At 37.7% G+C, this 17,961-nt stretch overlaps 1 protein-coding gene across 4 annotated transcripts in view; it reads right to left on the bottom strand.

Moving 5' to 3' along the window:
- Dyrk2 (Dual-specificity tyrosine phosphorylation-regulated kinase 2) overlaps window positions 1-16,958 on the bottom strand; it is a 127,334-nt gene extending 110,376 nt beyond the window's left edge. For 3 of the 4 annotated variants that reach the window (XM_065238374.1, XM_065238375.1, XM_065238377.1), the window contains exon 1: window positions 15,703-16,958. In XM_065238374.1, coding sequence (XP_065094446.1) covers window positions 15,703-15,720 — 18 coding nt within the window. In that variant the 5' untranslated portion in view covers window positions 15,721-16,958. The remainder of the gene's footprint in view (window positions 1-15,702) is intronic. The other variant, XM_065238376.1, reaches the window with a different exon arrangement.
- Window positions 16,959-17,961: the final 1,003 nt, after the last annotated feature.

Raw genomic sequence — 17,961 nt, 5'->3', positions numbered from 1 at the left:
GGTTTTCCGAGTAGGATCAGATTCTCCGAAACCTACTTTACCTCCAGCGTTGGATCCGATGGTAAAAATTAGTTGTTGATCGCTATTTTTTTTTTTTTTGCTATTTACTCGTTGAAGAGATGAACAGCTGTTGATGTATTGCACACTTAGAAAAATTGATGTTAATTTAGGTGCTCTGAGACTGACATATACAAGCGTCAATTTTGACATAGAATTGAGTCATAATAGACGTGAAATTTAGCTTAATCAAATGTACTTTGGAACTTTTCAGTCAAGGAGCACTTAATTTTACATGACATGTCTGTTTACGGCTCGTTCTTTATGTTTATAAAGATGGATTCCGTCACGTGTAAGATTGGGTGTTTCTAAGTGTGTGGGGTCACTTCTCCTTATATGTTCCAGTGATCAGTCAATATGGATTTCCTGGTGGGCCAGATTACTGAGGTGTTTGTTGGCCTTCTTATGGAGGAACACGCCTTCATCATCTCCGTCTGTCTTTTCCAGGAATTTAGGGTCTTGGTGCAAACTGTTAATACGAAGATATAATTATATACTCCTGTCTCGACACACACGCTTAGAAATACCTAATCTTACACGTGACGGAATCCATCTTTGACATAAAGGATGAGACGTAAACAAACATGTAATGAAAGATTGAGTGCTCCGAGACTGAAAAGTTCTAAAGTCGCGTCTATTTGGACTCAATTTTATGTCAAAATTAACACTCGTATATGTCAGTCTCAGAGCACCTAAATTTACATCAATTTTGTGTAGTGTGTAGTTTTGGCCACACGGAGAGCAAGTTGGCCGCAAAAACAAAGATGTAGATGATTAAGTGCCCGAAGACTCCGTTCATGGCTATTGTAAAAAGTGTTACAGCTAGAACGGAACGCTGCGGAACTCCGGTTTCTTGAGCGAATATGTCCGATTTTGCATTTCCCACACAGACCTGAAAAGTTCTGCTTTGCAGGAAATTTTGGATAAAAGAAAGGATGTTGCCGGTCACTTTCCACTTGATTAATTGCTCTAGAATTTTTGGAGCCCAGGTCATGTTGTAAGCCTTGAAGAGGTTCAAAGTAGCCAAATCCACGTGTAGGTCCTCGCTCAAAGCACCTGAACAATGGTGGCAAAATAAGTACTTGTACCAAAACCTTGCCGAAAGGCGTGTTGACGGTTATCCAGCAGGTTGTTTTCGCGAAGGTAATAAAGTTCCAGCAAAACGAATTGCTGGATGATGTCCAGTAAAATCAAGCAATTACTGGAAAATCAGTAATCTGAAATATTTTGCTGGATGTTCCAGTAAATTGTATCAAATGTCAAATTCAGACCTGTCTTCGCAGTTTGATTGGTAGATTACTGGTTCGCGGTTTTGTATATTTTGCAGTCTAAGAAGCGTTCGGCTGGTAAATTATCATTAGGATGACGTAAACTTTTCTGGAATCGTGGAGAAAGTATTCTATACTTTGTCGACGTACTTGAAAAGCTCATTTCTTTTCATCTTTACAGTCCTTTCACCTAAAAACTCACCCACAACTCCTTTGACTTCAAAATTGTAGTCGATTTGATGTAATCGGTGCATATGTAATAAAATGTGTTTTTTTTAAACTATTAAACATATGTATAAACAATCTAAAGTTGCTATCCTTCCAGCAAAATGATTCACTTTCCGTATTGCTGGAAAAAATAAAATAAACATTGTTGATTTAACAGTTAAGTGCTGTCAAATAGGCACTGGATCAATTTGCTGGTTGTGCAGCAAAAACACTTTGCTGGATGGATTGCTGGACTTTCAGCTCGGAAAATCCAGCAAGATATTGCTGGTTTTTTGAGCGATAAAAAATGGGTGTGTACATGCACATTTGTAAGGAAGATTGGAAGGTATCCCGGGCAGCGTTATTTTTTTTTTGGATGGGCACCACTAAGGTGTGCCTCCACTGTTCAGGAAAAGTTTTGTCCCTCCAAATCTCGTTTAAACTGTTTAGTAGCGTTCACTTCCCACTCGAAGGTAGGTATCTTAATAAAGGACAACCAACATAACCGGGGCCGGCCAATTTGCCTTTACCGTTTGCCAACGCTAAGGACATTTCTGCCATGGAGGATGGTTTGTTCATGTTCGATCCAGGATTTAGATCAGGAAGAATTATTTTGCGTACGGAGTTATTGAGATGTTGTTATGCTTGGAAAATTCGTCATCATAGCTATCAAGGGAGCTAAGTTTAGCAAAGCATAAGCCAAGCTCATTGGCAACCTCGACAGAGTCACTTGTGATCCCACAAGAGTTGTGTATTGCAAATCCAACTATCTAAAATACATCTCAATATACCTCACCACACATAAAAATCTATATATAGTATTTTTATAAAGCAATTCCTTTTTCTATAGGTTATAGTGAGTCTAAGAATTTCGTGAAAATTAGTTTTGTTCTTCCTTATCAAAAAATATTAGACTAATATTTTTTTATTCTGCCCTTAGGGTGACCATTTCCATGCTACGGTGGTCCGAAAAATCATTTTTTTTTTCAAAAATGTCAAATTCATAACTTCTGAACCTCTTGATCGATTTCTACGGTTGACCCTTCAAATGAAGGATGTTTTAATTTAGATTTAGGGAAAATTATAAAACACTAAGAGATATTTGAATTTGAATGAAAAAAAAAATACGTTACAAATGCTTTTTATTGATTTTCACTGCGAGGGTCTTCAACAACTTCTTATTTTAGTAGTTTAATTGAAACATCATTTAATTTAATAACATATAAAAAAATTAGCGATATCGATGAAGTCGTTTTGGTGATACATTTTATGCAACATGCAAAAAGATTTTGGCATTGCTGCCGAGTGGAATTTTGTTGCAACTTGTCATGGAAAGGGCGCGCGTGATGCTTTGGGACGAGTATTGAAACGAAACTCTGCGAAAGAGAGTTTGCAAGGCCACAACGGTCCAAGAATTTTATTCATGGGAATCCGATTTATTATAATGGAAAGAAACATGTGAACCAAATTTCGGGACACAGTCATAACTATCGAACTATGGAAGCCTCAAAACGAAAAGTATATTATTGTCAAACGGTATTCATTTTCGCTCATTACTCCACTACGGCTAGATTACCATGCGTCTCCATTGATACATATCGAATGTTACATAGTTACACCTCACCTAGACTAGAAATATCTGAACATGATAATTTCAAAAAATCGTAATGATTTTTTGATATGTTGTGTAGAAAAGTCTAAATTCAAAAAAATATATAGAAACGTGTTATGCTCATTGTCTACAAACCATGAAAACCATAATAAAACAAATACAATCAAAGTTCTTCTATACAAAACTCAAATTAAAAAAAAAAAAAATGATCTGAAAATTATTTTCAATAACCTTAAATTTGACATTTTGATCATTCAAACCGGCCCAATGGTTTAAAAGTTTTGATTTAAAAAAAATATATAATATTTTGACAAAATAGAAAAAAAAATTAACTTTTTGGAGCACCCTAGCATGGAAATTGTCACCCTAATGAGAAAATAAAAAATACGGGTCTAATATTTTTCGATAATGAAAAAAACTACCAATTTTTCTGAGAACCACTTTATTGTTTTGCTATGGAATGGCTGTAAACCTAATTCGCTTCCTTCCTATGACTTTCTGAGAATTTCCCCCAGATTAATTATATTTTATAAGATTATCCAAGGGGTAGGTCACTCCGCATACCAATCTTGGGTCATCTTTTTTGTCAGTGTGCCGCAAGTATGTCCATTGTGCCGGTCATAGAGCAAGCTGCGATTGTTTGTAAAATACCCATCCCGGCAACCCGGTATTTCTGACACCTTGAATGTTTTGGTTTGAAATCGCAAGGATACATCGGATTGAGGATGACGCGGGAAGTGGCGGGTGTATGAACTTTCGGTGTTTTGTGATCCATAGGGCAATAAAAGTCCTGTATTTTAGTGTTTTATAATGCCCTCAAAGGCAGACCAGAAATGTAGCCTTTCGGTCGGAAGGAGTTGGAACCGGTGGGGAGCATTGTTAGAGACAGACAATGTTATGAATAGACTTCTTTAGTTTGTTTTGTGTGATTTGCAGCATTATTTGAATTAAGAGTACTAATGGGGTCTGATTAACTGCCTCTTCCTCTTGAGTCCTCTAGAACCTACATTTCGTATTTAGATCTATAAGTGAACTGCTGGTCTGAGTTCCTCTGGTATATTCAATTAGAAGATGTTCCTGAACATACTGTCAAACAGCACAACATGTTCTGAACAACTTCAATGGCAGTTGTCCAGAAGTGCTCCCAATTTATTTACAACAATCTTATGCCTACGAGATTGTGCCGGAGGTATGCCGAAAATGTGCCGATGGGTGTGCCCAAGCTGTGTAGAATATAATTCCAGCACAATGTGCTGAGTGACTTACCCCTTGAGATTATTCAATTTTAATTTTTACAAATAAGGACATTCGAGCAAAACAGGAATAGTATTTTTTTATTGAAACCCAAATAAGGATTATTTTTATCATCACGATTAAAAGTTTTGAGGATTTTTAAAAATGTTGTGTTTTTATGTGAAGAGCATCTAACTTGCACTGTTTTTCGCAAGAAAATACTAGTTCCTGATTTTTTTTCCTGTAAAAAGGAATAATTAAATCATGTTTCACCAGATAGAGAGGTTTTGTATTTTTATCCCCAGTTTGTGGTGAGCAGCAGCTGAATTCCGGCACCCAGTTTTTTTTTTTAAAGAGAAGAGATTTGGTTCATTGAGATTCAACGTGATGACTTTCTTCTCTTCGATGAAATTGTGTGTTGAAATTCAGCTACTGGGTGTCACAATATCAGCTTCAATTGACCAAATCGATGCAACGAAGAGACTGAGACTGATGGCTTTCTTTTTTCTGTTGAAGTCAAACAGCTTCGCAGCATTTTAGCACCTCAGTCGGCGTCTGCAAATAAATTTTCAATCGCTTGTCTCTCTTTCTCCTGTCGCTTCATTGGCTTGGACGTAGGATTACGTCTTTCGGAAACATATTGGGGGTGCAATTTAAAAAAAAAAACAAACAAAATGGATCACGTTACGAAAAATGGTCAGGTTTTGACCACTTATAACTCTGTCAATATCGGATGGATATTAATTCTAAACAAATCAATCGATTGGAATGTCATCTACGAATCTGCTAAAATGAACACTTTTATCAATTTTCAAAAGGTATCTACGAATGTGCAACTGTTGCCAATAATGAAAATAATCACCGATTGACTGCGAAAACCGCTTTCCCTAACACAGATTTAAAAATCAAATTCACTCCTGTCTCACCGAACGGTGTTTATTCAAGCACCACGTGAATGGTGAGTGATGGTGTCCAGTGGTCATCATCATCAGCAACAGCAGTGCTTTCGGTACGTGGCATTTTAGATTATTCTCCAGTACACGACGACAGGCTGCCCGCAAGCGCGAGCTGCAGCCCACTGAGCGGTCCATTCGCCGAAGAAGGAGGAAGAAGCTGCACCGCTATTGATCGGATTTCAGTTGCTCGTCGTGAGCCGCTTTGGGCCATCATACAGCTCTCGCCAGCCTTATCTGTGTAAAACTCCTTAATAGCTCAGGATTACTCAACCATCGCAACAAAATGGTCTTTTTCAGGACCACCATAAATTTGTAAAAGAGTATTTTCTGGACACTTGTCAATGTCATCAATCGGATGTCAGTTCCCATAAGTTTAAATCTAATTTACCATGTATTTTTAAGGCAATTTTGGGGGTGCAGATTCTAAAACCAAAGTCGAAAGTGGTCTGCGTTTGCTCCAGAGATGATGGATTTTAATTCTTAATACACCAATCGATAGGAAATTTGTCTTCGAATGTGTTAAAATTAAGACTATCAATTTTCAAAAGGTCTTTATTGAAATTACGTTGAATTACACGAATGTGCAATTGTCGTTATGATAAATGAAATTATCACCGATCATGTATTCATCATCACAATCTTAATATGAAATGTAAACACGATCTGATTCAATCATTTCGTGAATCATACAAGAAAGTGATTCGATCAGTTCTTCATCTCATATGTCCTCGACCCCAAATGACGAGTAATTGGATGGGTGAAAACGGTTCACGCACAAGCTTGTGGAGCAACTGTGATGTCTCATAGTTGCTTTACCGCTACCATCACGTCGATGTTTACATCGTTAGCTATTCACCAGCGTATCATCAATGATTCACCTGTGGATAAACAACCACTGTGGTATCTTGCCTTCAGTGAGTGATTCGTAGAAACCATTGATGACGCTCGCAGGTCACGGAGAAATCCCAGATATTTTGTGTTTGTTAATCATTATTCAGCACCGATAAGATAAGCAAAACCCTGTTCACAGTCTGAACTTTGTCTGCATTTCATCCAACACAAATCCAAATCAATACATAAGTATTTGATCAAATTGAATCAAGCAATTACAGACACATTTCCGACATTGTTTAATGCATCACAATTGCTTTCGAAATGAGTAAATTGGCGTTTAGACCTTCCCGAAAAAAATGAAGCGTATTATTATTACACGGTTTTTGCCATTGTATAAGCTTTGTTTTTTTTTCATTTTCAATTGACTGCAACTCATCAATGCCTCTGCGATTGATCACCGGCTTACAGGCAAAAAAAACATACAAACAAAAATCAAAGATAATTGACCAGACGCAATCGATTGGGCTAGTAAACTTGAGCAATGTTTTCCTCAGAAATGCTCTCACAAAGAAACTCAGCGGTAATCATTCTGCTAGGAAGATTATTAGTCTTTTACTTCCTTGCGTTTGTGAGGGTGTATCGAATGGAGACCTTTAAAGCTGTCTTTCCTGGTTTATTTATTTTTTGCGGCTGCGTCGTCTCGCAAAAATAAAGTGGTCTGGAAAATTAATGAATACTATTCCTCCATTACATGACAACAGCCATTTTCCGATGATCTAATCCACCCTCTCCCGCACATTTTGCATCGTTAAATCTACTCCGCTTCTCTATACAGGATTTAATAATCATAAAATTGATATCATGTGTCGTAAAATGATCCCATCTTCCATGTTCCGCTTGCATTCCGCCCGAGACGGTTTCCAGAACGGTGGGTAGCCGTTTCTAACGCCAAGCTTGGCCCAGCTCATCAGCAGAGCTGTAGGTTGTATGGAACGATCCACATCGATTGAGATTTAAACTTTAGCCTCTGAAGAGGTTGCTGGGCGGGAAAGTGAGGGGAAGTATGCTGCAAAATTTACGAGCTCTTGAATTAATTTAGCATTTTACAGTTTAATTTAGTTTTCTCCCAGACTGCTGATTGGCGACTGTCAGAAGAACGGAAGCTCTTTTTGGAATGCAGTGCGGCTAACGAGTGGAGCGTAGTAGTCCGTGGCAGGTGGAATGATTTTCGTGGAAAACTTCCAGTGCCGAACTTGGAGCTATAATTGATTCCTGGGATCCATTCGAATAAAGGAACCGGACATTATCCGATAACTGAAATTGAGCAAGCCGTTCGGAGTAATCGATAACTTTTTCATGCTGATTTTGTTTTTAATAGCAAACAACGATTGGCTGTGACCTCTACAGTTGATGCTAGTCAACTTGTCAAGATTTGCACGGTAAAATTTTTTTATGAGATATACGCAAAAAATGACGTTTACTTGCTAAGATCAGAGGGTTCCGGGTCATTTGGTTGAATGCCGTTGGGCCGAATGCCGTTGGACCGAATGCCGTTGGGCCACATGTCGTTTGGGCGAATGCCGAACAACAAAACTCCAAAGAACTACTCATGTTTGAAAGATGGAAAAATCTCGTAAAATTGGTAAAATAAAATTTTATGAAATTTTAGAACAAGCTGTGCAACTATGCAAATATAATAAGATCATCAAAACTCAAAAGAACTGCTCATTTAAAAAGGTTGGCTGAAAATACCAATTATATAACTAGCAGCTTATCTTTAAATCAATAATGAATCCATCGATAATATAAAATTTCAGTTTTATACCAAAAAATCCCACATTTATAATGTCGAAAAACCAGAATTGTGGAAAGTAAAATAAAAAGTCCACAGAGCTGCCATTTATGAATCTAGTAGTCTTCAATAAATGTAAATCTCTTATCGAGAGTTCGGGCAAAATACCCATTCGGCCAAACGACACATTCGGCCAAACGACCCATTCGGCCAAACGGCAATCAGTCAAATGGCCGGACACCGATCAGAGAAAATATTTCCGTTAATCATCAGCCAAAGGTTTTCTATGATTTTATCAGTCAATCTTATGAAGAAATCTAAAATATTTTTTTTTTCTGGGATGTTACCTCTACCACGGTATGTGCTCCTGTCATTGTCAACTTGACGATCTCGAGGGGACACGGGTAGGGTAGGTGCTGCTTCTGTACCTTTCGACCAATGACAGAACATGTCGAATCTATCGATTTATGATACAAAACAAATCAGAAAACTGATTTAAGGGCATTCTTGAGCAATTATATCTCACAACACTAAGTGTCTTTAGCAAAGTTTCATGAAATTCATAGTCCTACCGAAGACATAAATCTATATTGTCTTCTGAAAACAAAAAACTAGTTTTTTCTAAGTGTAATACCACCTTAAAAAAATTGTATATGTATATTTCAAAAGATGCAGGATAAAACTTTGCCTTATCTTACTCCAGTTATAACCGTTTCAGAAACCAACAATGGCCGGCGCTGGTGATGTAGTGGTAAGCGTGACTGCTTTCTTACCCCAATGGGTCTGGGCTCAATCCCAGAAAAGGTCAGTGAGATTTTTCTGAGGCATAAAAATCTCTGGTCACGTCTTCCTTCGGAAGGGAAGTAAAGCCGTTAGTCCCAGCCCATGTGTGTTGAATGGGTGCGATATCCTTCCTGCACATTCGATTGCCGTGAATGGATGGTCCATTGGTGACTAATAATAAGAGACTACGAACTGATTTAACAGCATCGACTTGCCATAACTGGTGGGGAATATGTTTTATATGAATTTGTCCCTTTGGTTCTGGCAATCCTACTCTTCTCCTAGTGCTGGGATGAAGCATATTCTCAGAGTAATACAATTTCATGGAGTTCCAAAGAGTTCCTGAGGTTGCTGAATTTCTATAAATTTTGAAATTTAGTAAGTAACGATATATTTAGGATGTTCTCAAATTATTGGTGTATCTTGCAGTTCTAAGGAGTTTTAAATGATTGCTGATATTCCAGCAACTTTTGGAGTGTGCTAGAGTTCGTTTATTCTTGTTTATTTTACATCAGTATCTTATCCATATGTGAGTGCAAGCCACCGACTCCAGGGAGGTGACTCCATACTTGAACCATGATTGTTGAGAGATTGTTCGTCTATAGTTCTTGTGGTTGTCAACATTTGGAAAGCTCTTCGCTGCACAACATCTTAGTGCTCCAAGGATTTCTGAAAGTTGCAGAATGTTTTGGAATTTAAAAGAATTTGTGATTGCCTCTCATCCCAAAAACCGTCGCCGGGATTTTCTGAGGCATAAAATCTCTGATCACACCTTCCTTTGGAAGGGAAGTAAAACCGTTCATCCCCGGTCTATGAGTTGATGAGTCGATAGGTAGGGTCCAGATGTGGGAGCTGCCTCCCTGGTGTCGGAAGAATTGGAAAACAGATCGACGAAAAACAAAGCAAGGAAAAAAAGTTTTTTTTTTTTCTTTGATTTGTTTACCGTTGATCTTGTTTTCCGTGCTGAGCACCAATGCTACCGACGCCAGGAAGGCAGCTCCCTGGACCCTACCTATTGACCCATCAACTCATAAACCGGGGACCAATGCACAGTGGGAAAAAATCGACATAAAAGGAGCAAAATTCATTATCTCTGATCAGCGCTGATTTAACCTTTGCAAATATATACATTCTTATGGGAAAAAGTCTCAGGAATTCAATGGAAATGGTTTTGTCCTGTGCAGAATAGGGCAAGTTGGGGTTTTTGGAGCATTTTACTCAAATTTCTTAAAATTTTGTATAATTGATGTATGATGATGATATATAATTAATGTATAATATTTAAAGAATCAAAAAATGCTTGTCTCATCTTGCGCAGACTTTGGATAACTAAACATTTTGCCCAATTCTCCCCTTTTATTGAAGAACCCTTAAGCAAGCATGGAAAATCATTTGCATTCATTTCGTGCATTCATTTACATTCATTTGCCCCTAGCTTTTGTAGGTTTTGTTATAAACTACAACTTTTGTTAACAACTCAAATCCGTATCTCTGATGTATGACGAACCAGAGTAAACAGAAGCCACTACTGTTTTTCAGTGAATGTATTTTACATTCACTGAAAAACAGTAACAAGTTCTGCCCGCTCTGATTCGTGATGCATAAGAGATACAGATTTGAGTTATAGGCAAAATATATAGCTAATAACTAAACCTACTAAAGTTCTATACATCATTTTGCGAAATGCTGTTGATGGAAAAAGTTAGAGGCAAATGAATGTAAATGATTGTATGAAATGAATGTAAATGATTTTCCATGCCTGCCCTCAAGTACTGTCCTACTGAAAACATCTAATGGTGATAATCCCATCTTAAGTGAACCTCAAATACCGTACAAATATCATTCAATAACTTTATGTATCACATAAAATAATTTATTTCATAAGTTGCACAATCCGTGTTTCGTGTGTGAGGAAACAAAAACAATCAATCAACGTTCTAAATATCAGCTTCTTTCCAATTCATTTCCGTTTCAACTGATCCTAGTAGATAATTCCTTACAGAGTAGATTCCTTACCGCTTATCTTTTTCTATGAACCAGTAAATAGAATATTTATTAAGTTATTTTTTGTCAATCAAGTCATAATCTACTTACTTTTTTCTCAATAAATTTACCTACACTTCTGTTCATCAAAACTATACGCTTTTTTTAAAAGCGATTTTTTTTGTTCTTGATCTTGGCTACTGGCCAATAATTTTATTTCTCCTACCTATCAATTTTATCGGCATTATAAGATAATGCTATTCGTTTTTAATATATAACAATTGTACATCTAGCATTCACCACAACGGCAAACATTACAAATGTATTAATATTTCTTCAAAGCAAGGGTTATAAAGCCTAAAGGGAATGGAACACATTTTTGAATAATTCGCGTTGACACAAACATCTCTTCACGCAAAACCATAATACTTATTTTATCACAGAAACAAAAAGTAATAACCACGTTGTGCAAACTCGTACTAGATTACCCTTACTAAAATCCGTGTATCCATTTAAGATACCTCAAAGACCGAAAAACAAAACAGCTCTGAAATTACCAAAATAACCAACAGCCTCAGTTTTAGTTTTAGAGTTGTTAGTGTAGTTTTAATCCTAGTTTGGACAATTCAATTTTGCGTTCAACTTACTTGTACTGCAAACTGAACATCCAGTGAGTTAGTCGATGTGCGAGTTTCTCTATTCGCTATCAACTCACTTGAACGTTGAGTGGAATCCATTTCTCTTGGACGTTCATCGCATACATGCATGCCTTGGTGCTAAAGCATCAAAAGCAAAACAGTGACAACTCCCTGTTGAAAGTAATAATATCGTGGTTTAAAAAGTGTCTCTTGAATTCTTGCTGAGAAAAATGTTGTTCAATAGAAAAATTGCGGAGAAGTATTTCGTGTCAGGACGAAATACTGACCACCTTGTGGAATTTGCATCTAATGAACTATCAAAAGCTCCTGCGTCTGTTGTATTGGATGTAAAAAACTGGATTAGTCAGTTCAATCGTCGCTGGGCTAATGCTCATGGCAAGAAGCGTTTCTTTGAGCGAAATGTGAAGTGGCTTGATAGCGTTTTTCAGGTAGTAGTTTGCATCAGGCGAAATGCGTAAATCTAACCTGATTTGAGATTAGGGTGCATCAACTTTTGTAAACAATAGCTTCAATACCGACTTATCATAAATAACATCTCAATTTCGCAAACTTACTATACCAACAGGCAGAGGCATCGTTCGCCTTCTGTTTGTGTTGTTAGTTTTCGAGGGTGAGCTTTTTTTTTGCGAGACATAACCAGATGTGCCCTAATCTCAAATCAGTCCAGAAATGTGCGTAGCTGGCAAGAGTGTAGTAGTAGTAGTAAAATTCTTCTTTATTTGTGATTTGTTATGTGGTTTACAATTGCTAATACAGGGCAAAAGGTTAGCCAGAAGGGCTCTTCATCTTTGGTGAAAACTGGCAAGAGTGTATTTAAATGGCCAACTCTCCCTTTTTTGCTCCTAACGAGTATTCTACTATGAACCCCTTTCTTTTTCTTTGTTCTCATTTGGTTTTGCTATTAGTTTAATATTGTTCAGCATAATATGTCGTTGTATAGGTAATCTTTGATAATTTGAATTATGTTCAGTTCTCTTAATTATGCTCAATCATTTCTCCCAGTTCAAAAACGAATAAAGATAAATTAAAAATATTGCTATTCTCAGACTACCGTCAACTCTCCACACATCGATGTCTACTAGCTGGTGAATCTTGCCACAAAAATTATAAATATATTCGTCCTCATCTTGCTCGAAAAACTTCTCCAGAGGCCAATTTGTCAGATTTGATTAAGTCTGCATTGGCTCGTTCAGACCCCAAGATTGGAACATTAGTTATGGCACACAGTTCTAAGCGAAGAAGATCTTCTGACGAAACATTCAGTCAAAAAATGAGAGAATATTTCATGAATCCTCAATGCGAACCTTGTAACAATGATGACGATTCTGATGAATATGATAACTATAGTGACAGTCACGATGAAGAATAAGTATTTGAGATGTTACTAAATATAAGTTTGGTGTAGAAAGCCCTAAACAAGTTCTTTGATCTTATGATTTAAGAAAAATTATATGGAAAGAAATCGAGTTTTATATCAACTTCCTGCATCCTAACCCTGTCACTGTAAAAAAGATAAACTGTCACGTCTTAACCTTGACTAATCCATGAATATATGATTTCACGTTACACGCATCGTAAACAGAATCGATTTGATCAACAGGGTTAATATTTTTCCTTATTTTTCATCAAATCCAATATCTTTCTATTTACTGGTTCATAGAAATGATGATTTTTTTTTAGAAAGTTTATTCATTGTTTTTGTTTCCTTACACACGAAACACGGATTGTGAAACTTATGAAATAATTAATTTTATGTGATACATAAGTTATTGAATGATATTTCTACGGTATTTGATGTAACTTAAGATGGGATTATCACCATTAGATGTGTTCAGTAGGACAGTACTTGAGGGTTCTTCAATAAAAGGGGAGAATTGGGCAAAATGTTTAGTTAACTAAAGTCTGCGCAAGATGAGACAAGCATTTTTTGATTTTTTAAATATATTTACAATGATATAATAAACGAGTTTTCAATATTACATGCGTGAATTCTAATACTACTTGATTTATTAAATTAAAGGTGATAATCGGAAAAAATGGGTAATAAGCTGATGTCAGCACAAAATGAAACCATCACCATTACATTCCTCACACATTTTTACAGAGGAAAAGTGCTCGATCGATCAAAATAACAGGTCTAAATTCTTATAAAAGTATATCATGACTTATTTTCTCCAGTAAAAGGGGGAAATTGGGCAAAATGGGTAATTTACTGACATTTTCTCAAGATGAAACCACCACCATTCGATTCCTCAGTCATTTTTACAGTAATACAGTACACGAGGGTATAGTATGACACGCACTAACGCGTATAACCGTGAAACACTACTTATTAACTTCATAAATAGGGGAGAATTAGGAAAAAATGGCTCCATGCATTAGCTTACCTTCCGATGTAATCTGGAACGTAATTTTTTGGATCCCTAAGGTGTTTTCCTTCAAGAAGGACTATCATTGGACAGGTTTTCTTATCACTGACTACTGTCTTTTAAAAAATATCGAAAATAAGGTAATAGGGGTAAAATTGGCAAAAATGCATAGTCTGCAAACCACTTTTAATTGATTCTCCAGACGTTTTTCCACAAGAGTGGCAATATTTCATAACGTATAAAAACCACAATGAGGTATTTTTTAGTCATTTATACAAAATTTTAAGAAATTTGAGTAAAATGCTCCAAAAACCCCAACTTGCCCAATTCTGCACAGAAATTTCCATTGGATTTCTGAGACTTTTTCCCATAAGAATAATTATATTTGCAATGGTTAAATCAGTGCTGATCAGAGATAATGAATTTTGCTCCTTTTATGTCGATTTTTTCCCACTGTGCAATGGCTTCACTTCCCTTCCGAAGGAAGGCGTGATCAGAGATGTTATACCTCAGAACATCACGGAGACGCCGACTGGGATTGAACCCAGGCCTGCTGAGGTGAGAGAGAACCACGCTTACCACTACATCACCGACGCCGCTAATGTGCTCTTTAAATGAGATGCTTTTGAATTTACTTCTGGTGACGAAAGACGTAGAAAAGTAGCAAGGGAAGTAAAGCCGTTGGACCCCGGTTCATGAGTTGATGAGTCGATAGGTGGTAGGGGCCAGATGTGGGAGCTGCCTCCCTGGCTTCAGTACCATTGGTGCTCAGCACGGAAAACAAGATCGACGGAAAACAAATCAAGGAAAAAAAAGAGGACATTGAGGAAAGGAACACTTTATCCAAGCACACCACTATTTCTCCGTTTCGTTTTGTATTTTTGTATTTCGAATGTATTTTCATAAAGCTGTTCAATGGTTCTCCTCAGTTTGATAAACTGTAAAGTTTGCTCTTTGCGCTCAATGTTTGAGGAAATTACAAGGCTGGGTGTAGGGGCATAACAATTTTGGAAAACGATATAACATATCTGTGAAAATCAGTGTTTTCCAAGATTCTTGAAAACAAAAAATACATCCCAAACATTTTTTCTGTCTCGTCATGAAACAAAGTCGTACTCAAAAGAAAACCTAAAGGTTGATTTTTTTTCAATTTTTCAATATGTTTAGAGAAACGTTCTTTTTTCCGGGACAGTAACCTTCTTGTTAAGAGGACATACGGGTTGAAAACAGAGGTCTTTCCCTACCTTCTACTAAATGTTCTTTGAGCTCTTCCACTTGATTAAGAGCTTTCCAATCCGGAAACGTTTTTGCAATCGTATATTATGTCGTCTGCCTTCAAGTCAAGTAATTTACCAGCCCAGAACATATTTGAATCGGAACGGGAATCGAATCCAGCGTATACAGCGTCACTTTTACTGATTCTGCTATCGGGTGTGTGATTTTTGGAGGCCTAATAAGACAACATTGAAATCCGTTTATGATAACTACAGAAGTTTTATGTTTTAACTTAAGGAAACATATGCCTCAACTTCAGACATTTCTTTGATCGAGACCTCATTGGTTAACTTGGTGAGTTAATCATTTGGTTTTGATGACCTTCACTTCATTGATGTATCCCAAATTGCTGAAAATCAAAAACCGTTCCAATGATTCGTTCTGACGCTTCCTTCTTTACATTGCAATCATAAAACTAAACCAAACCCTTCACCAATCACCTGATCAACCTCAAATAAAAACCATTCTGTATCAATTGCATTGCAAACATCTTACATCTGACTCACTTGATAAATAATCCACTGGAGTTACACAACATCCGATCAATTCAAACCCGACAGCAGAGCGCATAGCAATGCAAATCACCTCCAACCTACCAACGATCCAACTGCCAAGACCCTGCACGTGTGTGCTAGTTTTAAAAAGGCACATTCTACAACCCAAGCAATACTTACTGGTCCACGATCCAACATGATTGCAGCTTTACGGCTTAATACGTGGGAAGGCTGGTTCTGTCTTCTACAATAATGGTACTAGCTTGCCTAAACTAGGGTGCAGTCTCAAACCTAAGTGCTGTAGAATCTCTAAACCGAGGCTTGGCTTCGCTGATTAGTCTACCACACGGGAAGATGCTGTAGGTAGCCGAAGTTATGTATGCCACAGATTACGCAGCAAATTGAGCACATTTAATTTTCTTCTACTTTTTTTTCTGCTTAACAACGGTGCTGACGATGGAAAATCTTCTTGTGTAATTTACTCGTAGCAATTCCACCCACAACACTGCATTCAAATGCTTCTACACAATATTTACTAGCTACACTTTGAACGCTATCTGCGGAGACTTATCAAACACCTTGGATGTTGCACATACACGAGCAGCGATGCAATTTGATTTGGACTCGCTTTCTCAGTCTCTTGCTTTTCTCAGAAAACTCTTAATGCTTTCCTCTTCACATTAGCATCTGCAACGGTGCTTTTATGCTCTATGCTTCTTGGTATTCTTCACTGATTCTATACACTTTCTTGCAGCTATTGATTACCGGAGCTTATTTTTCACATTTTATCTTCTCCAGTGGGGTTAATTGATTACCTTTCCTTCTTCCTCTTGAAGAAAAATCTGATTTAACCACTACGCGAAAATTCTCCGGACACGCTGCCGTACGGTTCTACGCGCGAGGACTCAAAGTCTTCACCGAAAAAATCGTATCACGTCCGACCGTCACGCTGCGACTAAAGAAAACTTGGTCCTATCTCGGGAACGGGGCGGTGGACGACACTACTAATCAGCCGTGCACACACGACTCCGCTAACGGCTGGGGGCTGACTAAAAAGCGACTGTGTCGTCTGTCCAAGCCCGAGCGCGCTGTAGCTACGTGAGTGCGAGTATGCTGCTACTACAACTGGTTTGGATTCTTGATTCACTCGCTCTCTCTCTCTCTACGACGCCGCCGCCGTGGTTGTCGTTCTCTGCGGCTCAACACTACCACCACCCAATCCAATCGGGTTGCAGATTGTTTGGATCCGGAGTTCAAGAGCTGGGCTGCCGTTTGTTGCACTATATGAGTATAGACAATAACAAAGAGTCCGTTGTCGAACCGGTTCCTACTCTCTGGGGTGGCCTGGCGGGCGGTGGGTGGGAGGTCACACGTGCTAGCTGCTGTGTCTGGAACATGAAATGTACATATTCTAGCTAATTTGTGCTCGAATCTGTTGGGAAATAGGGAAACGGAGAAAGAGAGAAACATTGAGAATTGTACGAGCGAGCGAGCGAGCAAATGAGTGAGCGGCAAGGGGGTGCACTATAAAATGAGGAAATGGATATAAAAAAAAATGCTTCGTTAGACTCTAATGTATATGTATGTTTATGAGCGAAAGGCTAATTCTACTTCGGGGCATGGGTTGCTTGCTTATACGGGGCTAATGGGTTCACAACAGTTCCTGGTTCTACAACTTAGTATCGATGGAAATCAGCTGGTGCTGCAAGTTGCAATCGCATTCGATATGTTTGGCACTGGCGTCTACACAAATTACGTCGAGAAATCCGACAACTGATAAACTTCTAAAAATACAAGTTAAGGTGAAATGGAACGAAATATGAGCTCTCCGTTGAGAAGAGGAGAATTTATCTATCTCCAGTCTAGCATGTCAAGCGTTTTGCCATCGCATGATTGTTTGTTGTTGGTTTTAATTTCGTGTGTCCAAAATAACATCCATTTCTTATGGACAAACAACTGACACACATGGAAGTTCCTTTGTGAATCGTATTGAGAGATCTATTGTGTTAAAATCAAAAAAAAATCGAGGTGTTTATTCAATGTAGTGTTAATATTTGAAACAGTTGGACAAATATTGTGTAAATTAAAAATCAGATTGGAATTATATTGGAGCAATTGGTGCTATTAAGTCAGCTAAATAATTACAAGCGTATATTTGTCTTATTACAATGGATGCTTCCCCTCACTTCGCTAAACAATGTTTTATTTTGTTGGAATCATTAAATCATGAGGCGTAATGATGAAATTTTGTACTTACATTTTGCAAATTACAAGAAAATATAGTACAGCATATGTTTGATTCATAAACCTGTAAATTTTGCATCCAGTGAGACACAATTAGCAATTTAATTAATCGTAAACGTCGGCTTTGCCAGAACGCTCACGATTGCGGCTCTCGAAGCGAAATTAAAAGCTTTTATGTTTCAAACACATACTTTA

The sequence above is a fragment of the Ochlerotatus camptorhynchus genome, unplaced genomic scaffold (genome assembly GCF_037179485.1).
Source record: "Ochlerotatus camptorhynchus isolate MF236.1 unplaced genomic scaffold, CSIRO-AGI_Acam_v1.1 ptg000768l, whole genome shotgun sequence".
NCBI classification, from domain to species: Eukaryota; Metazoa; Arthropoda; class Insecta; order Diptera; family Culicidae; genus Ochlerotatus; species Ochlerotatus camptorhynchus.
Note: the sequence above shows the minus strand (reverse complement) of the source record. Positions and strands in the feature narration are given on the sequence as shown.